The sequence below is a fragment of the Sinocyclocheilus grahami genome, unplaced genomic scaffold (genome assembly GCF_001515645.1).
Source record: "Sinocyclocheilus grahami isolate Dianchi unplaced genomic scaffold, SAMN03320097.WGS_v1.1 scaffold715.1, whole genome shotgun sequence".
Classification (NCBI taxonomy): Eukaryota; Metazoa; Chordata; class Actinopteri; order Cypriniformes; family Cyprinidae; genus Sinocyclocheilus; species Sinocyclocheilus grahami.
Window position 1 is genome coordinate 324,504 of NW_015505894.1, and position 27,360 is coordinate 351,863.

At 35.8% G+C, this 27,360-nt stretch overlaps 2 protein-coding genes across 4 annotated transcripts in view; one reads left to right on the forward strand and one right to left on the reverse strand.

The window, feature by feature from the left end:
- Nucleotides 1-26,654, forward strand: LOC107560235 (syntaxin-binding protein 1-like). Of its 2 annotated transcripts, none has more exons than XM_016244359.1 (20): nt 1-99; nt 2,593-2,642; nt 2,973-3,054; nt 3,175-3,251; nt 4,032-4,110; nt 4,223-4,326; nt 6,454-6,602; nt 6,844-6,928; nt 7,093-7,223; nt 7,390-7,497; nt 9,965-10,025; nt 10,110-10,175; nt 10,261-10,341; nt 10,424-10,562; nt 10,813-10,922; nt 11,560-11,664; nt 11,748-11,833; nt 11,923-12,077; nt 14,297-14,423; nt 26,586-26,654. In XM_016244359.1, exons 1-19 carry the CDS (start codon nt 63-65, stop codon nt 14,404-14,406), a joined length of 1,815 nt encoding a protein of 604 aa, XP_016099845.1. In that variant the 5' UTR covers nt 1-62; the 3' UTR covers nt 14,407-14,423; nt 26,586-26,654. The 2 variants fall into 2 exon arrangements, with proteins under 2 accessions (XP_016099845.1, XP_016099844.1); XM_016244358.1 differs by lacking the exon at nt 26,586-26,654 and adding an exon at nt 15,247-16,002.
- Nucleotides 17,952-27,360, reverse strand: part of whrnb (whirlin b) — a 51,761-nt gene continuing 42,352 nt past the window's right edge. The window contains exons 6-12 of one of the 2 annotated variants that reach the window (XM_016244356.1): nt 26,469-26,672; nt 26,091-26,300; nt 24,887-24,955; nt 23,094-23,694; nt 21,741-21,922; nt 21,394-21,510; nt 17,952-18,624 (exon numbers count right to left, since the gene is read on the reverse strand). In XM_016244356.1, the coding sequence (XP_016099842.1) occupies nt 18,442-18,624; nt 21,394-21,510; nt 21,741-21,922; nt 23,094-23,694; nt 24,887-24,955; nt 26,091-26,300; nt 26,469-26,672 (1,566 nt within the window). In that variant the 3' untranslated portion in view covers nt 17,952-18,441. Of the gene's footprint in view, nt 18,691-21,393; nt 21,511-21,740; nt 21,923-23,093; nt 23,695-24,886; nt 24,956-26,090; nt 26,301-26,468; nt 26,673-27,360 lie in introns of both variants that reach the window. The other variant, XM_016244355.1, reaches the window with a different exon arrangement.

Below are 27,360 nucleotides of genomic sequence, written 5' to 3' on the forward strand. Positions count from 1 at the left end.
GTAGCTCTGAGCGCGCGCAGCACTGCGAGTCCAGCAGGGAGACAGAGAGAACAGGAGACAGCATGGCATCTCTGGGGCTCAAGGCGATTGTCGGAGAAAGTAAGAAATGTTTTGTTCAAGTTGATTTAGGGCTAAATTTGTGGTGTATTTAAAAGTGATATTTCAGCTATTTCTAATTTGTGGTATTTGAATGTTACTGCACTATTCACCAACATAATCCTCATACAGTAACACTGCTCTTCTTAAATTCTTCAAATTTAACACTCTTATGATATTATATTATTATATTGCACTATGCAAAGGATTATGATGTAGCTAAAAGCACACTGGAGATTGGAGATGCACAGTAATCTGTGGAGTCCAGTGGGATTAAGGATCTAGATATGAGGGGAGGCTCATAATGCTGTTGGGTGGAAGCACAAAGAGTGGAAAAATGGGCCTGAATACATATAATACAGGCAGGAATTTGTTCTTAGAAAAAGCTGTTAAGAAAAGCCATTAAACAAGGCTGGTGTAAGATGTTAATTGTTCAGTCTGACATATGTTGTGCTTATTTTTTATATCTGTCTTTTCTATCTATCTACTGTATATATCTATGCAAGGCATTGTGAATGTGATTCCTTTTAGACCATAATATTAGTCACCTTTTGTTATATCTATAGGCTCAGTGGATGTTAGATTTGTCCTATACTCCATCCCTTTACAGTTTTGACATGCCAGTTTCAAAAATGAACTTTTTTTGTAGCCCTTGATATTTTCTGGCTCTAAATGCAACCATGAGGATTGACAAGATTTCCAGGGTTCATAATGCCCTCTCTGATTGTTTCTTTCATCACAGCCAGACTTCACTTTTCGCCATCTGTCCTGTGTCATTCTTTCTTGTTATTTCTGTAGCCATATATAGTGCTGGTGTTGATTAAATCTGAAAAGATTCTGAGGAAAAACATTACCAATTATCACTTGTGAATATTTGTTTACTTTTGCCAATGATAAGGCATTACTGCATCAACATCAGGAAAAATTACACATACCATAATAGGTATATATCAAAAATGCTGCTGCTGGATGGTATTTGTCTAGTCATGTATTTGGACATATTGATTTGATCTATTAATATTGTATCTGATTTTAGTCTGTAAGTATCTAAAAGCTTTCAATCCAGTTTCCACCCTTTTTAATCTCACAAGCAACTTTTTTTATAAACAGAAATGTTGTCAGACTGGATGTTGATTTGTTGTTCGACAATTTCAGTAATAGCCTGTGAGGTTCATCACAAGTTTATTTTAATGCAGCAACACCTCTGGGTGTTAGAACTGACAGATCCAGCGTCAATAGCTGTGAAATGTGTTATATGACTGCAGGAAGCTGTTGCGTTTGGGATCTCGCCATTCAATGGAGCTTTTAAAAGGGTAGTAAAAATGATTCAGGTCCATTGTGCTCACATCCAGTGGCAGAGATACAAAGAGCGAAAGAGAGTGAGAAAAAGAAAAAAAGGAGTGACAAAGAGCAGGAGAAAGAGAGACAGGGGAAGAACAAAAATAGAGAGGCTGGTGGTGTAAGAGGATTGGGAAGAGATTAGGCCTGTGATTGCTGGGTCTCTCTCACCACACAATACAGTATATATCATTTAAACTAACAAATCAAGTTGATCATTTCATTTTCTGCTGTCATAAAAGACATGAATGGTATATTTGATTTCTTTTTTTATTATGTGGTTTCATACAATTTTCTTAATCATCAACGTATTATATCATTAACTAAACACTAAATGCAAAAAGGAAAAAAAAATCTTAACACCAAATCACACTGAACAAATTACAGAAGAATCCTCATATCGTACTTAAATGTGATGCTAAGCAGCAAACCATAATATTATAATAATAAATTCAGCCCAGACCCATGTTCTTCAGTCTCTGCCGAGAGTATTTTGCAGTTTTAAACATATTCAAAAAAAGGAGAGAAGGTCTAGACTCAGCAACACCTCTACCTGATACTTTTGGCAAACTCTGCATAGTTGTCTCAGTGAACTGTGTGCAAGGAAATGTTTGCCAGAGAGAGTGTATGATTATGCAGTATTTTAGCACAGATATATTTGAAGTGACATTCTCTCAGATATATTTAAAGTGAGGCAGACATGCTCCCATTATCACACACCTATACTGTATATTTTAAATGACCATTTTTTCTCAATATTCTTAACATATATCAAGTATGAAATATAGTCATTTAAGATCTTTGTCTGGATATCGTTCTCAGTCAATGCTATCATCATTTCAGATTAATTTATGAATTATAACATATATCTAAGCATTGTAACATCAATATTACAGTCACAATGGGAAGAACCAAGGCTAGAGAATGTAAGGTTTTGTTTAGTCATTAGCTATATATTATTTCTTTTCTTCTTTAATAAGGTATTTTCTTGCATTTGAGATTTGAGACGTTTTCTATAATCTTGACTTAAATTTGGACTCAGAGTTGCTTCATCTCCTGCATTCAAAATATTGATGTTTTCTCTGAACATTGTCTTTTTTGCTATCTCCATTTTGCAGAAATCACTGGTTTTCATGTTTTTTTTTTTTTGTGCTACAGAGATTATGAATGATGTCATTAAGAAGGTGAAGAAGAAGGGAGAATGGAAGGTACACATCAATCTCACCGTCTATTCATCTGAACAATCATTATGAAAAAGATTGTTGGTGTGTTGTAATGTGCAGCATTTGTTTGTGTCAAAACACAATCTTTATTTAGTCTGTGCAGTATGATAAAAAGAATCTTGAAATGAACTTGAATCAAAGATGACTCTGGTGTCACATTAGGCCTTCTTGCTTAAAAGACCATCCTACACCAGCATTAAATAGACTCAGAAGCATCCCATGTTGGCGAACATCATTTAAAACATGTTGTGTTACACTGGTGTTTGATTTGTTACATGTTGTTCTACATATATAATGCATGCTGTTCTCCCTCAGGTATTGGTGGTGGACAAGCTCAGCATGAGAATGGTCTCATCATGCTGTAAAATGACAGATATTTTGTCTGAGGGAATCACAAGTGAGTTTTACTCCTGTAGAAATGCTTCAAACAGGCACAAAACCACGTAGCTGTATAAATTATACAGCAATTTGGCTCAAATGGACATTTTTCCATAACCATTTCCTTTCATTTCTCCAGTTGTTGAGGACATAACCAAGCGGCGTGAGCCTCTTCCTACCATGGAAGCCATATATCTCATTACTCCATCTGATGAGGTAAGTTATTTTTAGACATAAAACAGAGCTTGTATGGGAGTTTGTATTATATCCCATCATACACACGATGATAGTTTTTGATATACAATACAATGATGAAATGTTATCAATTGTAATTTCAGCAAGGATGCATTCATTTGATGAAGGAACAGTAAAGACATTTATAATGTTACAAAATATTTCTATTTTTAAATAAATGTTGTTCTTTTGAACATTCTATTCTTTCAAAGAATTCAAAAGATCTAGACTCAGTGAATCCTGAAAAAAATATAATCACAGAAAAACATTTCCACCGTTTTCAACATTGATCATAAGAAATGTTTCTTGAGCATAAATCAGCATTTGAGAATGATTTCTGAAGGATCATGTGACACTGAAGACTGGAGTAATAACTGCTGAATATTCAGCTTTGCATCACAGGAATAAATTACTTTTTAAAATATTTTGAAATAGCAAACTGTTATTTTAAATCGTAATATTACACAGTATTAATGCTTTACTTGATTTTTTGATCAAATAAATGCAGCCTTGGTCAGCGTAAGAGACTTTAAAGGAGCACTCCACTATTTTTGAAAATAGGCTAATTTTTCCAACTCCCCTAGAGTTAAACAGTTGCGTTTTACCGTTTTCGAATCCATTCAGCCGATCTCCGGGTCTGGCGGTAGCACTTTTAGCTGTAGCTTAGCATAGATAACATTACAATCTTACTGATCCAAAACTTTTGAAAGGTAGGGTTTTTATTATAAATGAATAAATAATATATGTCTGTGTTTTCAACAGTCAGTTGAGGGACTCATCAATGACTTCAGAGATCCTCGTAATCCCACATACAGAGGGGCACACGTGTTCTTCACAGACAGTGAGGATGTTTTGTTTTTTTGGACATCAGCAACTAGTTTTCTACCACATCTACTAGATATTTATCTAGAATATTTATCTCACTCAATCTCGGTTTTTATTTTTGATTTTAGCAATCCCAGACTCTTTGTTCAACTTGATAAGTAAATCCCGTGCCTCTAAATCCATAAAGACACTGACTGAGATTAACATCGCCTTCCTGCCCTATGAATCACAGGTGAGTAGCTTCTACTTTACACCCTGAGACTCAAGAAAGAAGGGATGATGCATAGGAAGATGTATGGAGATGTGGGGGGAAGGGTTGTATCATGCTGGAACGTTCGAGAGCAGCTTTGGTTGGGTTGTGTCTGTGCCGCCAATCCTCTGTTGTTGCCCTCTATAATTAATCCTGAGGCGTGGCTGAATCAGCCCTCCCTACACCAACCCTAATCCTGCTCCCCATTGGCTAATGCCCCATCAATGAAGCAGCCAATGAGAGAGAGCGTGGAGTTGGAATTTGGTTGGATGTCAGTAGGGTTATGTACATGTGACAGATGGGGCAGTGTGTTGAGGCTAGTGTGTTAGGATAGGGAGAGAGAGATACAACACTGATATGGATTATAGGTCAAGCTGAGGGAAGAAAAGAGGATAGTGTAGTTATTATGTGGCAGTTGATTAATCTGAAAACCATGTTTTTGGCCAAACATGCAGAATGTACAGAATACAGCACACACATACAGGCACAGGCGAGGCAGGTGACATATTGATGAGTTATTACTATTGTGAAAGAGGATTATGGGACAGTAACAGCCCTATAACAGCCATTAACATATATCCAGTGGTGAATGAAGTACCTTCACTTTTACCTTTTAGCTGGTTCTCATGGGCAGATGGACAACGGTGAGATGTGAGTTGCCATAGGACAGGAAGCTGCTTGGTAAAAGTTACCTGCGGCACTAAAACAATTACAAATTAGTGGGCTGGAACCCACTAGGGGGCCTCAGCACACTTCCAAGGGGACTGCAAGATGGCTTAAATTTAAATATATTACAATTATTTAAAATATGACAAAATAAGCATCAAATAAGCTAAAACAGCTAAAGATGTGAACTGACATAATATTTCTCTATTTTATAGATATTTCGTACATCATGTTTCTCTTATTTTAATATTTTCCATCAACAGCTTTCAGTCTTTTCAGTCAAAGAATGAGGGTTCCCATGGTGTTTAAAATTTTCATTGTTATATTCTAGACCTGAAAAGGTCATGGAAATTAAAAAAATAAAATAAAAATGTAACCGCAAAGTAATAGGAATTTTTATAATGAGTATACACTTTTGTAGTTATGTCTGGCTCTAAAATGTTTTATTGGGTGGAAATGACTGAAAAACTTCTATTTGTGAGTCAGAAATATAATAATAGGCTAATAATAATAATAATAATAAACCCTTTATCCTGTAATGACTGAATAAAAAAAACATGCAAATACAAAAAGAGTGTGAGAAGTTTCTGAAACTTCTGGCGTTACAGAAATGATTTATAATAGTTTGAATTATTTTAAATAAAATTAATGATTTAATTATTTTGTCACTCCTAGTTTCTGTTGATAAATAGCTGTTCTTGTTACAGCAGTAGCATCATAAATATCTTCAAATATAGTCTTGACAGTGAGGGGCCTTTAATTCACAAAGGCTGAACACCACTGATTTAGGGACAGAACATGTAACCTGAAGAACATATTTTTTTACAGTTATGTGAAGCAGGTCTTTAGACCAGTGAGGATTCACTGTGGGCAGAGTCAAAAAAAAAAAAGTTCTGTCAGTCTGTTGGAATTACGGCTAGTTAGGCCAAACACTAACATGGTAGATTAAAGAGAAGCAGTTAGTAGTCACTTTATCTCACTACACTTGGTCATGGCACACTATTTGCGTTCTACATCTCTATTTGTTATTGAGTCTATGTTTTAGCAGAAAGATGTTTTGAACTATGTTTTTAGAGAAAGACTCTCTCTGTGTTGGAATATGCCTACTTCCCTATTAAACAGTATATGAGACCAGTGTCTGAAAACAGTAAGCGAAAGATACCAAAATGACCTACTACTTACAGCAAAATTCAGATTGAAGCTTTAATTCTGATGAACACTTTACATCTGAATATGGGTAGTATATATTTCATTCATATTAAAACAACAATTGAATATTTTACAACAATCGCAAAAGTATGTTTTAAACCAAATATAGTACCTAGTCAGCAGTATGCAGTTTCAGTGATGCAGCTCATGAATCCATGTTTGAATACATTTGAATCTCATTGAAGATCTGAGATGTTAAGAATAAATGTATCTATTTATCTACATTGTTCTCAGGTGTTCTCAGTGGACAGACAAGATGCCTTCCAGGATTTCTACAGCCCGTTTAAAGCTGATGTAAAGAACCAGGTGTTGGAGCGTTTAGCTGAGCAAATAGCCACCTTGTGCGCCACAATGAAAGAGTACCCAGCTGTTAGATACAGAGGGTGAGAGAGGAAGAAGCAGCACACACATGAACGTCTTACCATCAATCTCACATTCTCATAAACACCATCTGCTGATGTAACTCCAAGCATCATCAGCCATCTGCAAAGAAAATCTAAAAAACACAAGCACACAACTGTTATTTAAAAAAATCAGATATAACAGATTATAGCGACTATATTTCATCTAGAAGGTCAGTGATGGTCCACATCATGATTGACTACATGTTGCTATGTTTTGAAGAGAGTACAAAGACAATGCCGTCCTGGCCCAGATGCTTCAGGATAAACTGGACGGTTACAAAGCAGATGACCCCACTTTGGGAGAGGTGAGTCTCAGAGCTTGTAGCACAATATTTTGTCTCGGATGATAAAAATAAACTGCTTCTGTCTGGCACCAGTGACCTTAATTTCTCACTGTCCAACTTTAATTCCTTGCTGTACTGTTTTGTGCTCCATCTTTGTCTCTTTCTTTTTTCCCTCTCTTTCACAGGGACCTGATAAAGCACGTTCCCAGCTACTGATTCTGGATCGGGGTTTTGACCTTGTCTCTCCACTTCTACACGAGCTCACATTTCAGGCCATGGCCTATGACCTGCTGCCCATTGAGAATGATGTCTACAAGTAATAACTCCATCTATATACTGCTCTGAGGTCACTCAGATCATTTCAACTGACCTTCAGCCAAGTAGTTGACTTTTCATGATGTTAATATCTCCATCCATCATCACGCTGTACATGTGTGCTATAGGCAGTTTACTGATGCTGATGGTACATATGTGTTAATCAGGTATGAGACCAGTGGAATGGGTGACACTCGTATGAAGGAGGTGCTGTTGGATGAAGATGATGACCTGTGGATGACTCTGAGACATAAACACATAGCAGAGGTGTCCACGTAAGTCTGTTCAGTCCTACAGGTTGACATTTATATATATATATATATATATATACAGTGGGTACGGAAAGTATTCAGACCCCCTTAAATTTTTCAACAGTTCTTGGGATCATTTTGACCCCACGGGGTGAGATCTTGCGTGGAGCCCCAGATCGAGGGGGATTATCAGTGATCTTGTATGTCTTCCATTTTCTAATAATTGCTCCCACAGTTGATTTCTTCACACCAAGCTGCTAACCTATTGCAGATTCAGTCTTCCCAGCCTGGTGCAGGTCTACAATTTTGTTTCTGGTGTCCTTTGACAGCTCTTTGGTCTTGGCCATGGTGGAGTTTGGAGTGTGACTGTTTGAGGTTGTGGACAGGTGTCTTTTATACTGATAACAAGTTCAAACAGATACCATTAATACAGGTAACGAGTGGAGGACAGAGGAGCCTCTTAAAGAAGAAGTTACAGGTCTGTGAGAGCCAGAAATCTTGCTTGTTTGTAGGTGACCAAATACTTATTTTACCGAGGAATTTACCAATTAATTCTTTAAAAATCCTACAATGTGATTTTCTGGATTTTTTTTTCTCACTTTGTCTCTCATAGTTGAGGTATACCTATGATGAAAATTACAGGCCTCTCTCATCTTTTTAAGTGGGAGAACTTGCACAATTGGTGGCTGACTAAATACTTTTTTGCCCCACTGTATATATATATACACTGCCCTTCAAAAGTTTGGGGTCGTTAAGATTTGTAAATGTTTTTTAAATAAGTTCCTTTCTCACCAAGGCTGCATTTATTTGATAAGCAGTAATATTGTTAAATATCATTACAATTTCAAATACGGAGTGTCTATTTACACTAAATGCAAATAGCCCGTCTTGTTGGCAGAGGCTATTTACACTAACTCCACCCACCAATGTGTGATTGGGCTTGTCAACACTACAAAAGAAGATCGTAGATGGTAAAGCGAGTGCTGTTGTTGTTTTTAATGCGATCGACCCGAGTTCGAATCTGCCTTTTGTCAAACTTTTTTTTCTCTCTTTTCAAATCTCATATCACATCGCAAAGGCATTTATTTTCGATAAAAAATGAAGGAAATAATCGAAAAGTTAAAAATAAAGTATCGGGTAGGGTTAGGGTAGCTGTAAAGGTAGGTTTATATTATATTATATTATATTATTTTCCCAATAAGGTAGCATCCATTTAATAATTTGAATTAAAATGATAATTTACATTCAATACGTTATAGTTGCATACTGTTTTATACTGAGGTGCTGATAATTGCCACTATTTGCAATAAGTAATATACAGGTGCATCTCAATAAATTAGAATGTCGTGGAAAAGTTCATTTATTTCAGTAATTCAATAGCCGCTGACGTTGTCTGTGGTTCAGGAGTGGCTTAACAAGAGGAATATGACAACTGTAGCCAAATTCCTTTATACGTCTGTGTTTGGTGGCTCTTGATGCCTTGACCCCAGCCTCAGTCCATTCCTTGTGAAATTCACTCAAATTCTTGAATCGATTTTGCTTGACAATCCTCATAAGGCTGCGGTTCTGTCGGTTGGTTGTGCATCTTTTTCTTCCACACTTTTTCCTTCCACTCAACTTTCTGTTAAGATGCTTGGATACAGCACTCTGTGAACAGCCAGCTTCTTTGGTAATGAATGTTTGTGGCTTACCCTCCTTGTGAAGGGTGTCGATGATTGTCTTCTGGACAACTGTCAGATCAGCAGTCTTCCCCATGATTGTGTAGCCTAGTGAACCAAACTGAGAGACCATTTTGAAGGCTCAGGAAACCTTTGCAGGTGTTTTGAGTTGATTAGCTGATTGGCATGTCACCATATTCTAATTTGTTGAGATAGTGAATTGGTGGGTTTTAGTTAAATGTGAGCCAAAATCATCACAATTAAAAGAACCAAAGACTTAAACTACTTCAGTATGTGTGCATTGAATTTATTTAATACACAAGTTTCACAATTTGAGTTGAATTACTGAAATAAATGAACTTTTCCACGACATTCTAATTTATTGAGATGCACCTGTAAATAGCAGAAAATCCTGATATTTTAACAGTGTAAATAGAATATAGCTGTGTAAATAGAATATATACAGTGTCTATAGCTATTTGCATTTGCCTCTATCACCACTGCCTTTAAAATAACTGTTTTCTCTTTTTATGTATTTTAAAATATAATTTATTGCTGTGATGGCAAAGCCCAATTTTTGGCAATCATTACTCCAGTCTTCAGTGTCACATAATCCTTCAGAAATCATTCTAAAATACAATATCAAACTGAAAGCTTTTGTAACATTATAAATGTTTTTACCTGCACTTTTATATGTTATACTGGCAAATTAAAAACAGCATAAAATTCATCGATTTTTAAAAAAGAAAAAGTTTGAACAATGCTAACTAATTAAATGAATAATGAATAATTATAATAATAATGTATTAAAAATAATAGTTTCTCACTTTTAGGGCTGTGACTAAATCACTTAAGGATTTCTCTTCAAGCAAAAAGATGAACACAGGAGAGAAGGTGTGTTATTTATCACTGATCAAACATTAACTGCAATTTCTTGATTATTGCCAATAACTGACAAAGTGTTTTGGTATCTTCTAGACCACCATGAAAGAGCTCTCCCAAATGCTTAAAAAGATGCCACAGTACCAGAAAGAGTTAAGCAAGGTACTGAGATCATTTACATGTTTTATATGAACTGATTCAAGGGGATAATATTGCTGATTATAATCAGTTTTTTATAATTTTGCAGTATTCAACTCACCTGCACTTAGCAGAAGACTGTATGAAGCATTACCAGGGCACAGTGGACAAACTGTGCCGTGTTGAGCAGGTAAAGCTTATTTTGGATTGGTCTTTTTGCACCAAACTGTCATATTAATTAGTGTTAATAGTGTTTGTGTGCTCTGTCCTAGGATCTAGCGATGGGCACAGATGCAGAGGGTGAGAAGATCAAAGATCCCATGAGAGCCATCGTACCCATCCTACTAGACGCCAACGTTACCATCATGGACAAAATCCGAATCATCCTGCTCTACATCTTCCTCAAGAATGGTGAGAGAGCTGCAAAATGGCCAGTGCTTTGTATTCTCTATCTGTTTTGCTGTGTGTGGGTGAGATGGGGGTGGTACATTTGACATGTACAGTTTGTACACACAGTCATTACTAATATCGCACAACAGTGAGCAAAACTGTCATAATGCTGTAATGTTGGGCTTCAAGGATTTAGAACCAGTTCAAACTCTATAATTATGTGTATAATTATGTATAATTATTCCTGACTGACTGTGTGTGTGTCTCATAGGTGTGTCAGAGGAGAATCTCTGTAAGCTCCTCCAGCATGCTCAGATCCCTCCAGAGGACAGCGACATCATCTCTAATATGGCCCATATGGGGATTCCCATCATTTCAGAGGTCATTAATACACACAAAACATGTTCCCCTCCATTCTCTGACCATTTTAAAAAGTGGAATTTTCAGCATCGTTACTCCAGAGTCATTGTAATATGCTGAAAACAGTTAATATTTTTGTGGAAACTATGATACATTTAACAAGATTCTTTGAAGAATATAACGTTCAATTATATGGAATAGGAATCATTTGTAATATTATAAATTACGGTCACTTTTGAGCAATTTAATTCATCCTTGCTGAATAAAAGTCTTCATTTCTAAAAAAAACAAACAAACAACTTACTGACCCCAAACTGTTGAATGACAGCGTATATATTGGCCATCATTTCCACCTACTTTGACATTGAGATTCGACTTTGTACTCACTTAATCTTTAATTACACTGTTAAATGTAATCTTAAGTAAATCTCTAAATGAATAGTGTGAATATTAATATTGTAAAGCATACATTCAATTGTAGCTTCAAAAACTATTTTATTTCTAGCTTGTTTTTAGACAATATAGAATATATCAGCCATTTATCGGTTATCAGCCATAACATGAAAATAATTATCAGCTTATTCAACCAGAATACAGTGCATCACTAATCATAATGTCTGAGGTCGAAATGCATAACTCTTTAAATATGTATCCACAGCAAGCAACCACACGTAAAGGGAAGAAATCTGACCGCAAGGAAAGAATCAGTGAGCAAACGTACCAGCTCTCCCGGTGGACTCCTTTGGTCAAAGACATCATGGAGGTGAGCTGAACCAACAGTACTTGCCTCACTTTGGATATGTCATCTTTCTTTTACTTTAATTTCTCCTAATTACATTACGATAGGATGCCATTGAAGACAAGCTCGACCCAAAACAGTACCCTTACATCTCCACACGCACAGCATCCTCAAAGACGACCACAGCTACCAGGTAGGATTACCTGCACAAACATATAGATTCAGTATGCGACATCTTCTAGTCAAATATCTAGTGATAATACCACTGCTGTCCATTTTCAGTGCACGTTATGGAAACTGGCATAAAAATAAGAGCCCAGGAGAGATACGCAACGGCCCACGCATCATCGTCTTCATCATTGGGGGTGTGACCTACAGCGAGATGCGCTGTGTCTATGAGGTCACGCAGGCCAATGGCAAATGGGAAGCTCTCATCGGTGGGTTGCAGTGCTCGAGGGCCCTTTCTGACACCGCAGAACTATCAATGACTCACTATTTGAGAGACAACCATTACAACAGACAGCATTACACAATTCTGCCTTGAGTCACTGTGCCTTTAAAAATTTCAAGCGATAATTTGATCAGACTTTTTTGTATTATGCACTACTATTCAAAAGTTTGGGGTCATTTAGTTTTCTTTTTATTTAAATAGTACTTTTATATTTAGCAAGGGAGTATTTAATCAAAAGTAACATTAAATATTAGATTATTATTATTTTAATAATATTTTGTATCAATTATGTTTCCACAAAAATATTAAGGAGCACACCCATTCTCAGCAGTCTCAACAGCATAGATAAGATCCCTGAAATTGCAAAGACTAAAGTCTCAAAACCAAAGAGATATTCTTTATCAAAGTTAAGACTTTGCCACGCCCCCCCTAAAACGGCTCGTTCTAACACGCCCCCACATATCTACCTCACTATGTGGAAATATTTGCATAATGCCGCCCAAATGTTCATGCAAAGAAAGAAGGCGTGGTTTCAGTAACCGCAGTTAGTGTTGAAGCAGCCATGTCAGGGAGACGCTGTGTGTTTCTAGGCGAAAGCAAAAGCACTTTATTTGGCCTTCCGAAAGTAGATGCATTTAGGAATCTTTAAGATGACTTACAACAGAACAGCAATGCATTTTATGGACGACCGTTTCGTGAACCTAGGAGAGGAGGTCATTCTGACTTTGCTATGACAATCTGGCGCTTCTGAATCAGCTACTGTTTTGTTATTAGTTTAAGTATTTGCTATTGACTGTTCAAATGCGGAGTTTTGCACATCGTGTGTGTGAGAGCGAGAGAGAGAGAGAGAGAGGGGGATCACATCACAGTGGAGTCAGCTGTCTTAACCGTGGCTTGTGTACTGCAAACACATACCAGCTTCATTACTGTGTCTGTCACGCGACTCTGTTCCCCTTTCGGGCTCTGTCTTTACATTTATTTTGAAAGATGAAGCTCGCGATTATGGTAAGGGGCGTTACATTTCCGACTCGGTGTTCGGCCAATCACAATGCACTGGGTCAGCTGGCCAATCAGAGCAGACTGCGCTTGTCGAAAGGAGGGACTTTGAAGAAAACAAAGCGTTTGAGAGAGGCGGGGCATAGAGGACCTACAATAATGTACAGTATTTGATCATTAAAGCATGTCAACATATTCTGTTACACCAAATAATGATCTTTAAAAAAGCATCATATGACCCCTTTAAGGACCAAATCAACATATTAGAATGATTTCTGAAGGATCATGTGACACTGAAGACGTTGACTTAACAGAAATATATTACATTAAAAAATATATTAAAATAGCAAACAATTATTTTACAATATCAGTAACAACATTTCACAATATTCCTGTTTTTATTATTTATTTATTTTTTTTAATCAAATTAATGCAGCCTTGGTTAGCACAACAGTCTTCTTTCAAAATCATTCAAACATCTTACAGTCCCAAACTTTTTAACAATAGCGTATATTTTTTTTCTGACCTAAAGTCAGAGTTAGAGTGCTAACTCTAACACTCTCTATTCTAATTCTATTCTAAATAAAAAAATACTTGTCCCTTTTAGACTTGCACTCTTCATTTGCTGCTTGTTTTCTTTAAAAAACAACACTAGCTTTCTAATCTTTTTGTATTCTATCTGTTTCCTTTTTATTTATTATACTATTAACAAAAGCAAAAAAGACCTCTAACACTAGCTTGCTCTATTCTTTTTCTATTCTATCGGTTTTCTTTTTATTTATTATATAATTTAAAAAAACCCTTGCTACGTGTACTGTGTTAAGCTAACTGATACTTGTTATAGCACTTGTATAGCATTGCTCTTTTGTTGATTTTGATTGCTTCCATTGTCCTCATTTGTAAGTCGCTTTGCATAAAAGCATCTGCTAAATGACTAAATGTAAATGTAAATGCAAATATAAATTATTGAGCATCAAAAGCATTCTGCTGTGGGACACATGGGTTATGGTTATAAAAACATTGTCATTTGCCTTGACAATGAATATACACTGCAGTAAGTGACAGAAAAGATAAGTGTTTACTGATCATTGTATATCTGTGGTTAGTGAACTGCATTCAACCACCCCCACAATGCGAGTTAATGGTTTTCCTTTTTTTTTTCTTTGGTCCCAATAAAAGCCCTGATCATGTTTCTGACTTCCCTCACAGGCTCCTCTCACATCATCACTCCTGTTAAGTACCTGAAGCATCTGCAGCACCAAGACTTCCTGGACCCCAACGCGGCCCCCGAGGACCAGCTTCCTGCAGAAGATAAGTGATGAAAACAAGAAAAAAGGTCAGACCTTTGTCATTTTAAATGGATTAAATTGGATTTATTTTAAAGGCATTTTTAAGGACACTATTGCTTCAATAAAAAAATCTGCTGACATTTTTATCATCACATTTAACACTTTTAATAAAGAGGCATTATGTAACTTGTATAGCATTGCTCTTTTGTTGATTTTGATTGCTTCCATTGTCCTCATTTGTAAGTCGCTTTGCATAAAAGCATCTGCTAAATGACTAAATGTAAATGTAAATGCAAATATAAATTATTGAGCATCAAAAGCATTCTGCTGTGGGACACATGGGTTATGGTTATAAAAACATTGTCATTTGCCTTGACAATGAATATACACTGCAGTAAGTGACAGAAAAGATAAGTGTTTACTGATCATTGTATATCTGTGGTTAGTGAACTGCATTCAACCACCCCCACAATGCGAGTTAATGGTTTTCCTTTTTTTTTTCTTTGGTCCCAATAAAAGCCCTGATCATGTTTCTGACTTCCCTCACAGGCTCCTCTCACATCATCACTCCTGTTAAGTACCTGAAGCATCTGCAGCACCAAGACTTCCTGGACCCCAACGCGGCCCCCGAGGACCAGCTTCCTGCAGAAGATAAGTGATGAAAACAAGAAAAAAGGTCAGACCTTTGTCATTTTAAATGGATTAAATTGGATTTATTTTAAAGGCATTTTTAAGGACACTATTGCTTCAATAAAAAAATCTGCTGACATTTTTATCATCACATTTAACACTTTTAATAAAGAGGCATTATGTAGATAGCTTTTCATTTACTATAACATGAATCCAATTTGATTCTTTCTTTCCTTTTAGAATGTGATGTCATTGCCCTGACTCACTATTCTGATGTCATCAGTAACATGTTGCTACTAAGACTGATTTTTTTCTTAACTTACACACCCGTACAATATATCCCTTGTCAGCAATAGGCTATAGTGAAGTATATTACATAAATAGCCTCGGTTACATTTATAATCACCTTAATATTAACCTCAGATTACATCAAAGATCATTATGAAATATAAGGAATTATTTAGGTGTCATTCTCCATTGTTGGTATTATGGGACCAGTCGACTTGAGAGTGTACTTCATAGGTAGATAAAATAATAAGAGAAGATTATTTGAACACAGCATAGTAAATTGAGTTTGAGACTCCAGTTTCCTCTTTTGTAAAGTTATTTTGAATGGAATCAGTAGTTTGACCTGCCATGCAGTGTCTGCCAAGCATGATGTGTGTCTGTTGCGTGATCAACTTAATACTGGATGTCCCATTGTGAATATCAACTGCTTCGTGTTATTTTAATATTGTGGTTTGTAATAGTTACTAGTCCTGTATATAGTCCTGTTAATATAGTAAAACCTCCCTTGCTGGTATATCTCGACTGCTCCTTGTGTAGTAATGTAGAATGATTGCTTTTTATGTCAAAATCTTTTATTTACGCTAAGAATACACATTCATGCTGTGTAAATATATCATCTATATGCCATATTTAAATATATTTAACATGTTTAACACATCAGAGGTTATGAAGTGCAAACTATTGTCTTGTGCATATAGTAAAATAAACTGGCTTGTTAAACATCTCCTGATTATGACATTTTTCATGCCATGCACATCACACATTAGGGTATTTCTCATAATATGATAGAAAATACACACTAGTTCAGTTATAATATTATTCATTTGTTTTTGAGGCAGATGCATCTGAATGTGCTTTTAATATATACAACACAGTTGGATATGTTGATATAAGAAATAGAAAAATGAAGAGCGACAAATCAGAAGAAAGAAAAAAAAAACTCTACTGATTCAGACTCATTTTCTTTATAACAATCTATTTAAAGACATTTTCAAACTCTTCAAAAATAATAATGTTCAAAATAAATATAAATCTGAAATGACCTACAAGACTTTGAATGGTGTTACATTATTGCAGAAAAGTCAAATTAATTGCAAAAAGTATATGGTATTATAGGGTGGAGGTATAATATATTTAATAGGTATAATATATTTAAGTTTAGTACGGTCTTACAAGCATTCCTAACCTTTGAAATTAAAACCATGTGCTTCATTTGAACACATGAGGGCACCAAAACACAGCTTCATCAGAAAACAAAGCCAGATGAACACATTTTGAATGATAACAATATGATTTAACCAAGAAATAAAAATATCAATAAATTACAGACATTTAATTCAGTCTTTAAATATTTATTTTAGTCTCTTTTCCAGTTTGGCATAAATCATAAATATTTCAGGCATAATATTGATAACCTCAGATTGTGCGCTGTCTTTATATGCTGTTGTTCTGTAATGAGCCTATGATCATTTAGTTCCTGTAAAGTTACAATATTATGTGTGTTTCACATTGCAAAGTACAACAAATGACAAGCAACGAATTAACAAAAAGCAGATCTTTATCAACTTAAAGACAGACTATCTGCATAATGGTATGTGGTATATGAATAAAATATCTGAAGGGAACAACATCCTTTGGGTTGAAAAACGAATATGCTTCTATGTTACTATTCTAAGTATTGATGTCGTGGTTTCATATTTAAGGGTTTTAATGTTTTTGATGCAGTCATTGAAAACATTATATCAACAGTATGTGCAAAAAATATATTACATAAATAAAATATATACAGCTTTACATTATTTTACCTATGTACAATAACTCTCTCTGTATGTTGCATAATCAGGAGCCATGCATTTACATATAATTCAGACACTGAACATCTGATCTCTTCAAAAAATACTGCTGTACATTTCTTCATTATTCCTCTCTATAACCTCTCTTTGAAGTATGCACACTGACATAAGAGCTTTAAAAAAAACAGCCCGATTTTGTGTGTCTGTGAGAGAGACAGAGAGGAAAAGAAAAGAAAAAACAGAATGAGAAAACAGTGAGATACTCTAGAATCCTCCTCCTCGCTCCGTCTGTCCAGGAATAACTCTGATCTCCATTCACATATTACAACAGTGTATTAATATCACTTCATTTCACTACTTCCACTGAATTCAGTTCCTTTCATCAAAAAATATATTAAACACCTCTTGAATCAAGGAAGAGTAAAAAAAACGCCTCCAAAACAATGACTATGCCATTTGATATTATGATTAAAATTATATGTGATTAAGAACTGTAATAGCAAATCTGTATATTTATATATTTTTGTATAAATATATATTTTTTTCATATTTTATATAATAAATATGAATAGAAATGAAACGAATGATTTGATTATATATACACAACTCTACCATTCAAGTTTGGGGTCAGTACGTTTTTTACTTAATACTTTTATTCAGCAAAGATTCATTAAAATTGATCAAAAGTGACAATATAGACTTGATCATTGGTCATATTTAAAAAAATCTAATAAATGCTGTTCTTTTGAACTTTTCATTTATCAAAGAATCCTGAAAAAAATGATCATGTATCAATGCATCACAATTTCCACAAAACAAATTTTAGCAGCACAACTGTTTTCAACATTGATAATAAGAAATGTTTCTTGAGCACCAAATTAGCATATTAGAATGATTTCTGAAGAATCATGTAACAACAAAGACTAAAGTATGTGGCTGTATATGGAGTAAAATATATTAAAATATACACAGATAAGACAGCATAAGAGATTTCTTTCAAGAAATCATACAGGCCCCAAACTTAACGGTAGTGTGTGTGTGTGTGTGTGTGTGTTTATGGCACAGATCTGACAGACTTAATATAACCCTGGTCTCGTCATATCAAACATATCAGCAACAGTCTTGGCTCTGCAGATCATCCACTGGAACATACCAGGAACAGGTTCAGTGAAGGTGTGTGGCAGCTGCTCGTTGTTATAGCGAGAACACAGACGTAAGGTGGGCGTGTTGCAGCTTTTGAACTCTAAGCTAACTGTGACTCAGATATGACAAGCATGACTCATTCAGCCGCTCTGTGTGGACGTGACGTAAAGTCTTCACAGTGGCGTCTAGTAAAACTCTCAAGAGACAACTTCTACAGAGCAGAGTTGAACTCGGCGATCAAAAAGTCGACATAGTCTTTGTCTTTGGTCTTAAAGGCCTCGGCAATGACCCGAGTTGCGTCCCGGTGCTCCATGCCTTTAAGCGACACGCCATTCACCTCCAGAATCACCTGACCCACCCGAAACTGTCCAGAGATATGCACACAGCCCCCCTTCTGAGAGACAGAAAGAAGAAGAGAGAAACAAGCAGCTGTCTCAAACTTTCCACAAAGAGAGATCATCTATCAAAAGTGTGAGAGAAAAGACAAGTGGGAAATGGGGGAGAAAATGACTGCTTGCTCTCTCAGATATGGCACTTCATATTGACGGGTCATTAGCTGACCTCTTGTCAAAGTATAAAGATAAAGCGCCTGAGGACAGGAAGAAAGAGATAACCAAGATGCGCATCTTCTGTTGAGCTGGAGGGAGGCCTGTTTAATAGTCCTGCTACAAACTCATGAGAATGGGTTACACCAGTTTTATAATCCTGCTGGAGTCTGATCTAATTTGTCAACATTTATTACAGTTTAACTCTCTACATGACACCTGAGCTGTACGTGTCTAATAAATACAAAATAGTGAATGCTCTCATAATGAACATTTGATTAAAACCAAAGTAGCTCTTAAGGAGTCGAAGTGCGGTAGTCATGGTTACACTTATGACATTGCCTCATTGTGCAGTGCGTTTTTCAGGTTGCATTCAATTCGTTACCATGTCAGACGTATACGGTATGATGCTTTAAAAAATACTGCTTTAATGAAGAGTCATTATGCCTGTTTTGGCTTTGAAATATGATCCACAGCACATATTTCCAAGACAAGCAATTCACTCTCTGAATATGGCATTTTAATAAATGGAGAAATATTAGTATTATCTTGGTGTAGGGTATCAAGGACAATCAAGCACAAATCCATTTACTATTCATTAGCTTAAAGCTAGAAAATAAATCTCTATTTTTCTAATAATTTTTCCTTTCTGTGAAGGTCAGCATTTTCAGGACAAGGAATAATCTGATGGTATCAAACAGCACTTTAAAAAGCTTTTCCTTTTCACAGTTGCTGTTTCAAATAGACCAGCCAACAAATGATGGTGTGTTCAAATCCTCCTGGGAAGTTTGTTTTTTGGGGGGTTTGAAAGTAGCAATTACGGCTTTAGGTGCATTCGCATCTCGCAAGATAGTCATGTACCTTACCCAAAAATACTGCAGTAAATACAAGATGTGTTTTGTCTTTTAATTCATGAAGTTGCTGTAAACTGAATCGCTATATATATATAGTATCATAACTGCACAATACAACTGTATTTTTTTTTTACATGCAATTATTGTAAACAGTGTTGGGGAGTAACTAGTTACATGTAACAGAATTATGTCATTTATTTTAAGGTGTCTTTGTTACACGTTACATGCACTTACTAATATCTAACAATTAATTATGCATAATTACATGCAAGTAACCCTAAGCTAAACCCTAATTTTAACCATATAGTAAGTACATGTAGTTAATTAATACTACTCAGTACTTAAATGTATAATTACACTGTAACAAGGACACCTTAAAATAAAGTGTAACCTAATTTAATTACAAAATAAATTTAACTGTAATCTGTTCCAAACTTGAGTGTTTCTGTTTGGCTAAATAGTGGGCTGCGTCCCAAACTCTTTTTTTAAGAGCCCAGGGCTGTCAAAGAGACAGGTGTGATGTCTCAGGACATAAAAAGCTGCGCCTTTAATTATGAAACATGTCCAGATGGGTCTGTGACAGCCTTTGTTCTCCTGTGACCCTATCAATGGTGAAATTTACAAATGCTGATTGTGTAAATTGACAGTCTATGCAAATTTCAAGGATACTCTACCAATCAACAAAGAATACAAATACAGCAACACCGCTACAGCACTTTGTGTTTGGTCAGCGGTATCAGACATCTCTATAAGCGCTATTAGATACAAGTTATCTTACTTTTTCATCCCCTAAAGCTATAGTCATACCACTAGCTGCTTGATCCCAATCTGCTTTAAATATGCAAGCGAACATATTTCCGTGCAAAGCCACTTTGCGCTAAAGGGGAAATCTCTCACCTTCATGTTGAGTGAACACAACACTGAGAGAAGCGAGCATATGGAGACATGTACATAAACGGGTCCTGAATATGCTAATGCGCTCCATTAGCTAACAGATGCTGGGCTAAAGGTCATAAAAGAAATGAGAGGAAAACAAACTGGCTCCTTTATATTTAAAACTTCCTGTAAAGTTATGACTAAAGATTAAACTACCATCTTAATACTGCTTGTTGCACAGACAGGGGCTCTATCTAATGGCAAAAGTATTAACCGTGTCATGACTAATTTTTAATAAGAAAACTGAAATTGTTTCATGCAGAGTTGTAATTTTAGTCATATGATGGAGAAGTAGTTTTTACTGACCTAAGCATTTATGTGACTATGAGGCAACAGCTTTTAAAAGCTTTTTTAAAACCACATTATATAAGTTACAACTGTATCTTGCACTTCGATGGGTGTAATATCAGACCTTCACAGTACATTAGCTACCCTTTCCATCAGAAGAACAAAAGATACTTTGTGGGAATAGTAATTCAAAAAAACAAAAGACTTTGTGTTACTTTTATGCTAGCATTTCACATTACAGAAAAAAAATATGTGAACACTACAGAATGCCAATCAATTCATTCTTTAATGAATAGGAAGTTTAAAAGGGATATTTTGTAACAATCCATTTCTTTACTCTCTCTTTTGATCAAAATAACACATCCTTGCTGAATAAGATTAATAATTAAAAAATCTTACTGACTCTAATGGTAGTGTATGTATTTATACAAGATTTTTAATAACACTAAAGATTTTTAGTGTTGTGCATTCTCGGATTGCTTTCATAAAAAGCTAATCTTTCTTAGCCGTGGCTTTGAACTGTGACCCACTCTGACCCACCTGTATGGTCGCGATGCGCGGCAGAGGCTGTCTGGTGTTGGCACCCCCTTCAACAGCAATCCCCAGTGTACTGGCACACTTAGGCACCCGTACAAGTGTAGGCTCCGTTCCTCTCATCTAAAACAATGACAAACAGGGAAGCTACTTTAGACGTCACACTCGAGAAGAAAGAAGAAGCCTGAAAGGTGGAAGACACGAATGAAGTGTTTAACATGAAATGTAGAGCTAAACCAAAACCTCCTTTTAACAGCAGCAGGGCAAACAAGACTAAAAAAAAAGACTTCTGTATAATGGTTATTTATATGATGAAATGACTATAACTCATTTAAACAACAGAACTCTCTCACCTGTTTTGCGGAGGCCTGTGCGAGTCCTTCCGCTCTGCGTGTGTCACCTGTGACCTGGAGGAACGGAGGTTTACCTGGTCGCGGGCTGCTGTCCTTACTCAGCCCCCCAGCCTCTGCGATATCCACTCCACTGTCCTCGCTCAGAGTCTGTCCGCTGTCTGACAGCTGGGACAGTGTGGCTCCTGGGAATACAGACGAATGAGCACAAAGCCATAAATAACCCCACAATTTAGCTTTCACAGATTAGAGATCTGCATTCAGAGTTTATGTGGACCTCACACATTATTTGGATCGGAAATGAGTTATAGAAGCTGGATGAATTCCCTAAGTGCTGAAGTTTTGATGGACCTACTAGGGCTGCCAATTTAGTATGTTAAATGAGTGTAATTAATGATTATTTTAGATGAATGAGATGCCCTATGATCATATGTACAATTTGTAATAAGGTATCCTGCCATCTGAGAAATTAAAGCCTCTAAAGAGAAATATTAGTACCACCTTTATCTTTAGCCAATTTTCAATAGGACTGTTATCAATACAGATTCAACTGAGATACATGCCGTTATATTTCCATTTTGCTTGTGTATTTTCCATTTTCTCCCACAACGAATGCTGTAAATAATACAGAAAACTTAATATATTTCAGAAATATAAATTCTGAAACTTACAAAACTATTTATTTGCTATTTATTATATACAGTATAATCATCAACACAACCACAAATGTTTTGTGAATACCAACTTAAGTAAACTTTAACACTTACTTTGACAAACTAACAGTTGAAACTTCATGCCTTTTTGAATAATTCAGTCATTTGTCCATGGATCAAATTACACTGGTTGCTCTTCATGTGCTTGATTCACTAAAAAGATTTGTTTTAAAAGATTAATTTGTTTGTGAATAAAACTACACGGGTTGTGCTTCTACTTCAAATTTGAGAGCATTCAGATCAAGATCTAAGATTGTTACTCAGTCTTTAAATCATCTTCAATTAGAGGTTTTTCTCAGAATATACTGATATATGGAATTTAATCTGATTAATCAATATACCACATAATTATTTCAATTTCAGTGCTAACTCCAAAATTTATCCAAAAATAAAAAATCCTATCAACATTTACTTACCCTCATGTTGTTCCAACCTTCCGTTACTTTTTTCTTTTGTTGAACATAATATAAAGAATATTGAAAAAAACAATGTCTCTGTGTTTTTGTTTATACAGTGGAAGTCAACGGTAACCGAAATGGTTCATTCTTCAAAATATCTTCTTTTGTGTTCCACAGAAGAAAGTCATACAGGTTTGGAAGGACATGAGGGTGAGTAAATTATGACAATCTTAGAGTGTCTTCACCTCGTAGTTGGGGCTGAGGCCTTTCCTCTGTCGTCTCCGGCTCGGGGTGTAGTGGGCTGGTCTGGGCGGCCACGCAGCTGTGTGTAGAGGGGGAGTCCTCGAGCTTCTCAGGGCTACAGGGGGGCGGCGCAGGCATTAGCAGTGAAGGCGAAATCGATGGAGAGGAGCGTGGAGAGATCATGGGGGTTCCCTCTCTAGAACGATTTGGAGACTCTAGGTGTGGGGAGAGCACTGCCGCCTGCCTGCTCATCAGAAACTGAACCAAATCTTTACATGGGGGTCCAGAAGAAGGGCTAGCGTGGTATGATAATGATCGTGGAGAGCTGTGATGGTGAGAGCAGGGTGGAGGAGTGTGACGGACAGAGCAGGTGGAGGCGGTGTGGTGGATGGTACATGGGGAGGTGTGAGCAGAGCAGGGCGAATGCGAGTGATTGTGGGTGTGGTTTTCCTGATGCCGCCTACAGGGGGCAGTAAAGAGCAGATTGGTCTGGGACAGCTTGGACGAAGGTCGTTTGGTCTGATTTTTAGGGCTGGCGTGTCGAACAGGTGGAGGGGGAGGCTTGAACGAGGGGGGTGACTCGGATGGCGGCTGCACCTTGTCCTGAAATAAAACATAAATGTACTGTTGATATTTATCTCCTCACTGTTGCCTTCAACTACTAAGACAGGCAATTAAAGGATGCATTATCATTGAGGGAGGTTATGATAACACAGAGAGAAAAAAAACACTTTCTGACATTTAAAAGCTTTTAAAAGGTGACATTTCCTTTTAAAATGTCAGCACATTATGAAATTAACAGATGATAGAGTTGTCTGTACGTACAACAATTTAGCATAAGCACACGTTTATGACAAGACGGTCAATTACGGATTCATCCCAGATAATCGTTTATGATTAAAAGAGTTAATGTTAGGCTACTGATGCTTAATTAAATGAGAGCAAGAAAGGCTAGGATAAAAATCTATTGAACTCAACTCAATCTTCAGCAAACTGACTAGATAAAAGTGAAATCTGTCAGATGGCTGTGTTCTGATTTAGAATCTAACAACAGATATTTAATGTTATGAATATTTTATGATGTCATCATGCAATTTCGGCAAAATCAAAATAACATCTGAAGTGTAACAAGCTCTTTTGACTGGTTTATGCTAGCTACGCCATGTTTATGGGCAGTGTACAGTAAAATTACATTTGATACAATGTGAAGATTTGCAATGTTGGGTATATATATTTTCTTTTTTATTCTATAGTAAATTAATTGCACCACCATTCAGAAGTTTGGGGTCAGTAAGATTTAAAAAAAATTAATACTTTAAACTTGACTTCTTAAAAAATATTTAAAAACCTTACCAAACCCAAACTTTTGAACAGTAGTGTAAATTATGATTTTAGTGCACTTTAATCTTAGTCTTTAGTCTTCAATACACACTCTACATATACTGTACATTTTTACATTTTAAGGTCAAGTAGAGGCATACTGTACATATACACTGCCTCTACTAAATTTCAAATTATGAGATTGATCTATTGATCTTTGAGACTTCAAAGATTTTTGAGTATCCATCCAAAAATAAAATAAATCTCCTGCAATTTCCTTGTGACAGTCTTTGTATTTCAGGGATACATATTTTGTTTTCCTCGTCCTAAATCATGTGCCTTTCTTTTCTTGTTACATTCAAATGTTAAAATACAAAAGCCATTTTAATGTTGGCTGCTTTTTCTCCATAAAATGTTTTTTTTTAATCCAGTCTAACAGCATGCAGACACACTGCAAAAAATGTAAACAACTCACCAGAGAAACATCAGGAAGAGAATCAAGACTCTCAAGTGGCATCAAACTCCCATCCAGCCTGCACTCATTCTATAAAGGCAAGGCAAAGCAAAAAAAAAAAAAAAAAAAAAAAAAAAAACAATCACTGAAATGACTCAAGTGTACACAGCAACAATCACACCAGAACAAAATACATTAAAAAATTTTTTCGAGTTTAAGAAACCCTTGCTCCACTTGAGATGCAGCTCTTTTTTCATCAGTTCAGCTCAATTACGGCTTGTGTGAGTGAGATTTAACAATAATGTTTGGAATCAAATCATACTAATACCAAGACATATCAGATCAGACCAACCAATGCAGGCACAGTAGAAGTCAGTCTGAATAAAGTTACAAATAAAGATCTCTCTCCATCCTAATAGGTATTATGAGGATAGAACATTGAAAGCTATGAACGAATAAATGAAAGAATCAATTAATTTATCTATAACTAAAATTTGTAAGTTGGATGCGTAAACTACTTTTCAAACATTTGGGGTCAAACGTTTTAAAGAAATTAATCGTTCTGTAAATAGTTTCAATAAATGCGATTCTTTTGAACTTTTTATTAAAGAATCCTTTTCCTGAATCCTTTTCTATTAACCAAAAAAATCAATTTCTTTTAAATTGTAATACTATTTCACAATATTACTGTTTTTATTTGTATTTTGACTTCTTTCAAAAACATTTAAAAATCTTTTCAAACCCTAACATTTGAATGGTAGTGTAAACATTGGTTTTAGTGTTATTTCCTTCTCTCGTTTTTCTTTTTTGAGTCTTTATCTTTTTTAAATTTTTGTCTTTTTTAGTTTGATTTTATAAATAAATATGTACAGTATATATGCATATAAATATGTAACTATAGTTTTTATACATCAGACCTGGATAGGTCAGTTGGATATGTTTTTAAGAAATTTAAAGAAATTAGTAATTGAAAAAAAAAAATGCTGTTCTTTTGAATTTTCTATTCCACAAAGAATCCTGAAAGAACCTTATTGTAATAATATATCACAATATTATTGTTTTGTTCAGCAAAATAAAATATTCAAAAGCAATTACTTTTGTACTTTTATATAAGTACTTATAATATTAGCAGAGTAAATATTTAAACAGGGCACCACTGTCCACCAGTGTATACTAATATTCACAGCACTGCATTACGCCAATTGATGCGCACACATCCACATGCCTTGTTGTAGCCGGGGACTGCAGTGGTCAGCTGGCAGGCAGCAGGAATGTGGCCCTCTGAATGGGTGACGCAGATAGAGTCAGGGTGCAGGAGGCCCGGGCCTCTGTGCCGAGCTCTCCACGCTTCCATCTCGCGATGTAACACCTGCTTGTCGAATCGCTCCAGATCCTGCGGGGCGATCAGAGTCCGCACCTCAGCCAGCAAGGACAGCTGGGGAGCAGGAACAGCCAAGAGATCATTAAAAGAAACACCTGAAATCATCCAAAGTATGATACATTTTTCATTTGACTAGAATGCTGACCATCAAATAAAGATTTGTCAGTGACATTTTGCATTACATTACAAACATGCATTATGGATTGTTATCAATCATTTCACCTTGGCATGTGTGTTGAAGAGTTCAAACAGGGCCATGGCCAGAGGCTCTACACCGATGTGTGCGCGCAGGTACTCTTGAATGTAATAGCTCATGGTCTGTCTCTCTGTCTCTGTCAGAAGCATGTACGCCTGCTCCTCCAGTGAGCTCCAGGCTCCTGCGCGTACCGCTCCGACCGCTGGCACAACACCTTTACAACAGATTGACTGCAAAAGAGAAAATAAAACAAAAGGGGGTGTGTCTACATGGCGTGTAAAATCTGTTATGTTTGCATCATAGATGGCTTCATTTGTTTGACTTGTAATCATATCTTTTCATATGTATCCTTCACTCCATCTCAGAACAACACACAAAATCAGAGTTTTGTTCCTAAATGAATCTGTTTTTGAACTAATTCATTCATAATCAGGCATGTATATTTAGTATCATTGAGATTATAGTTTTTATAATTAATTAATAGCTTTTATTTTTATATTTTGCACTTTCATTTTAAGTTTAGTTAAAACTGAAATATGTTTGAGGGTTTTTTGGTTTGGTATTAGTTTTAGTTAACTAAAATAATGACTCATTAAGATACAGACTTGCCACCACGTACTGGTGGTTTTAGTTTCATACATGTATTCTTTTATAACAATTCATATCTCAATATTCAATATTTTATTTAAAAAACAAATATTTTTTAATATTTTGAATACATTTTCCTTTTTCATTTTAATTTTAGTTAAAGTTTTAGTAATTTTGTTGTGTGTGTTTGTCACTTTTATTGCTTTTTGTCAACATTTTATTAAAAAAACAGTTATTTTAATGTTTTGAATTAGTTTTCCTTTTTAATTTAAATTTTAATTAAAGTTTTAGTAATTTTGTTGTGTGTGTCATTTTTGTTGGTTATTGTTT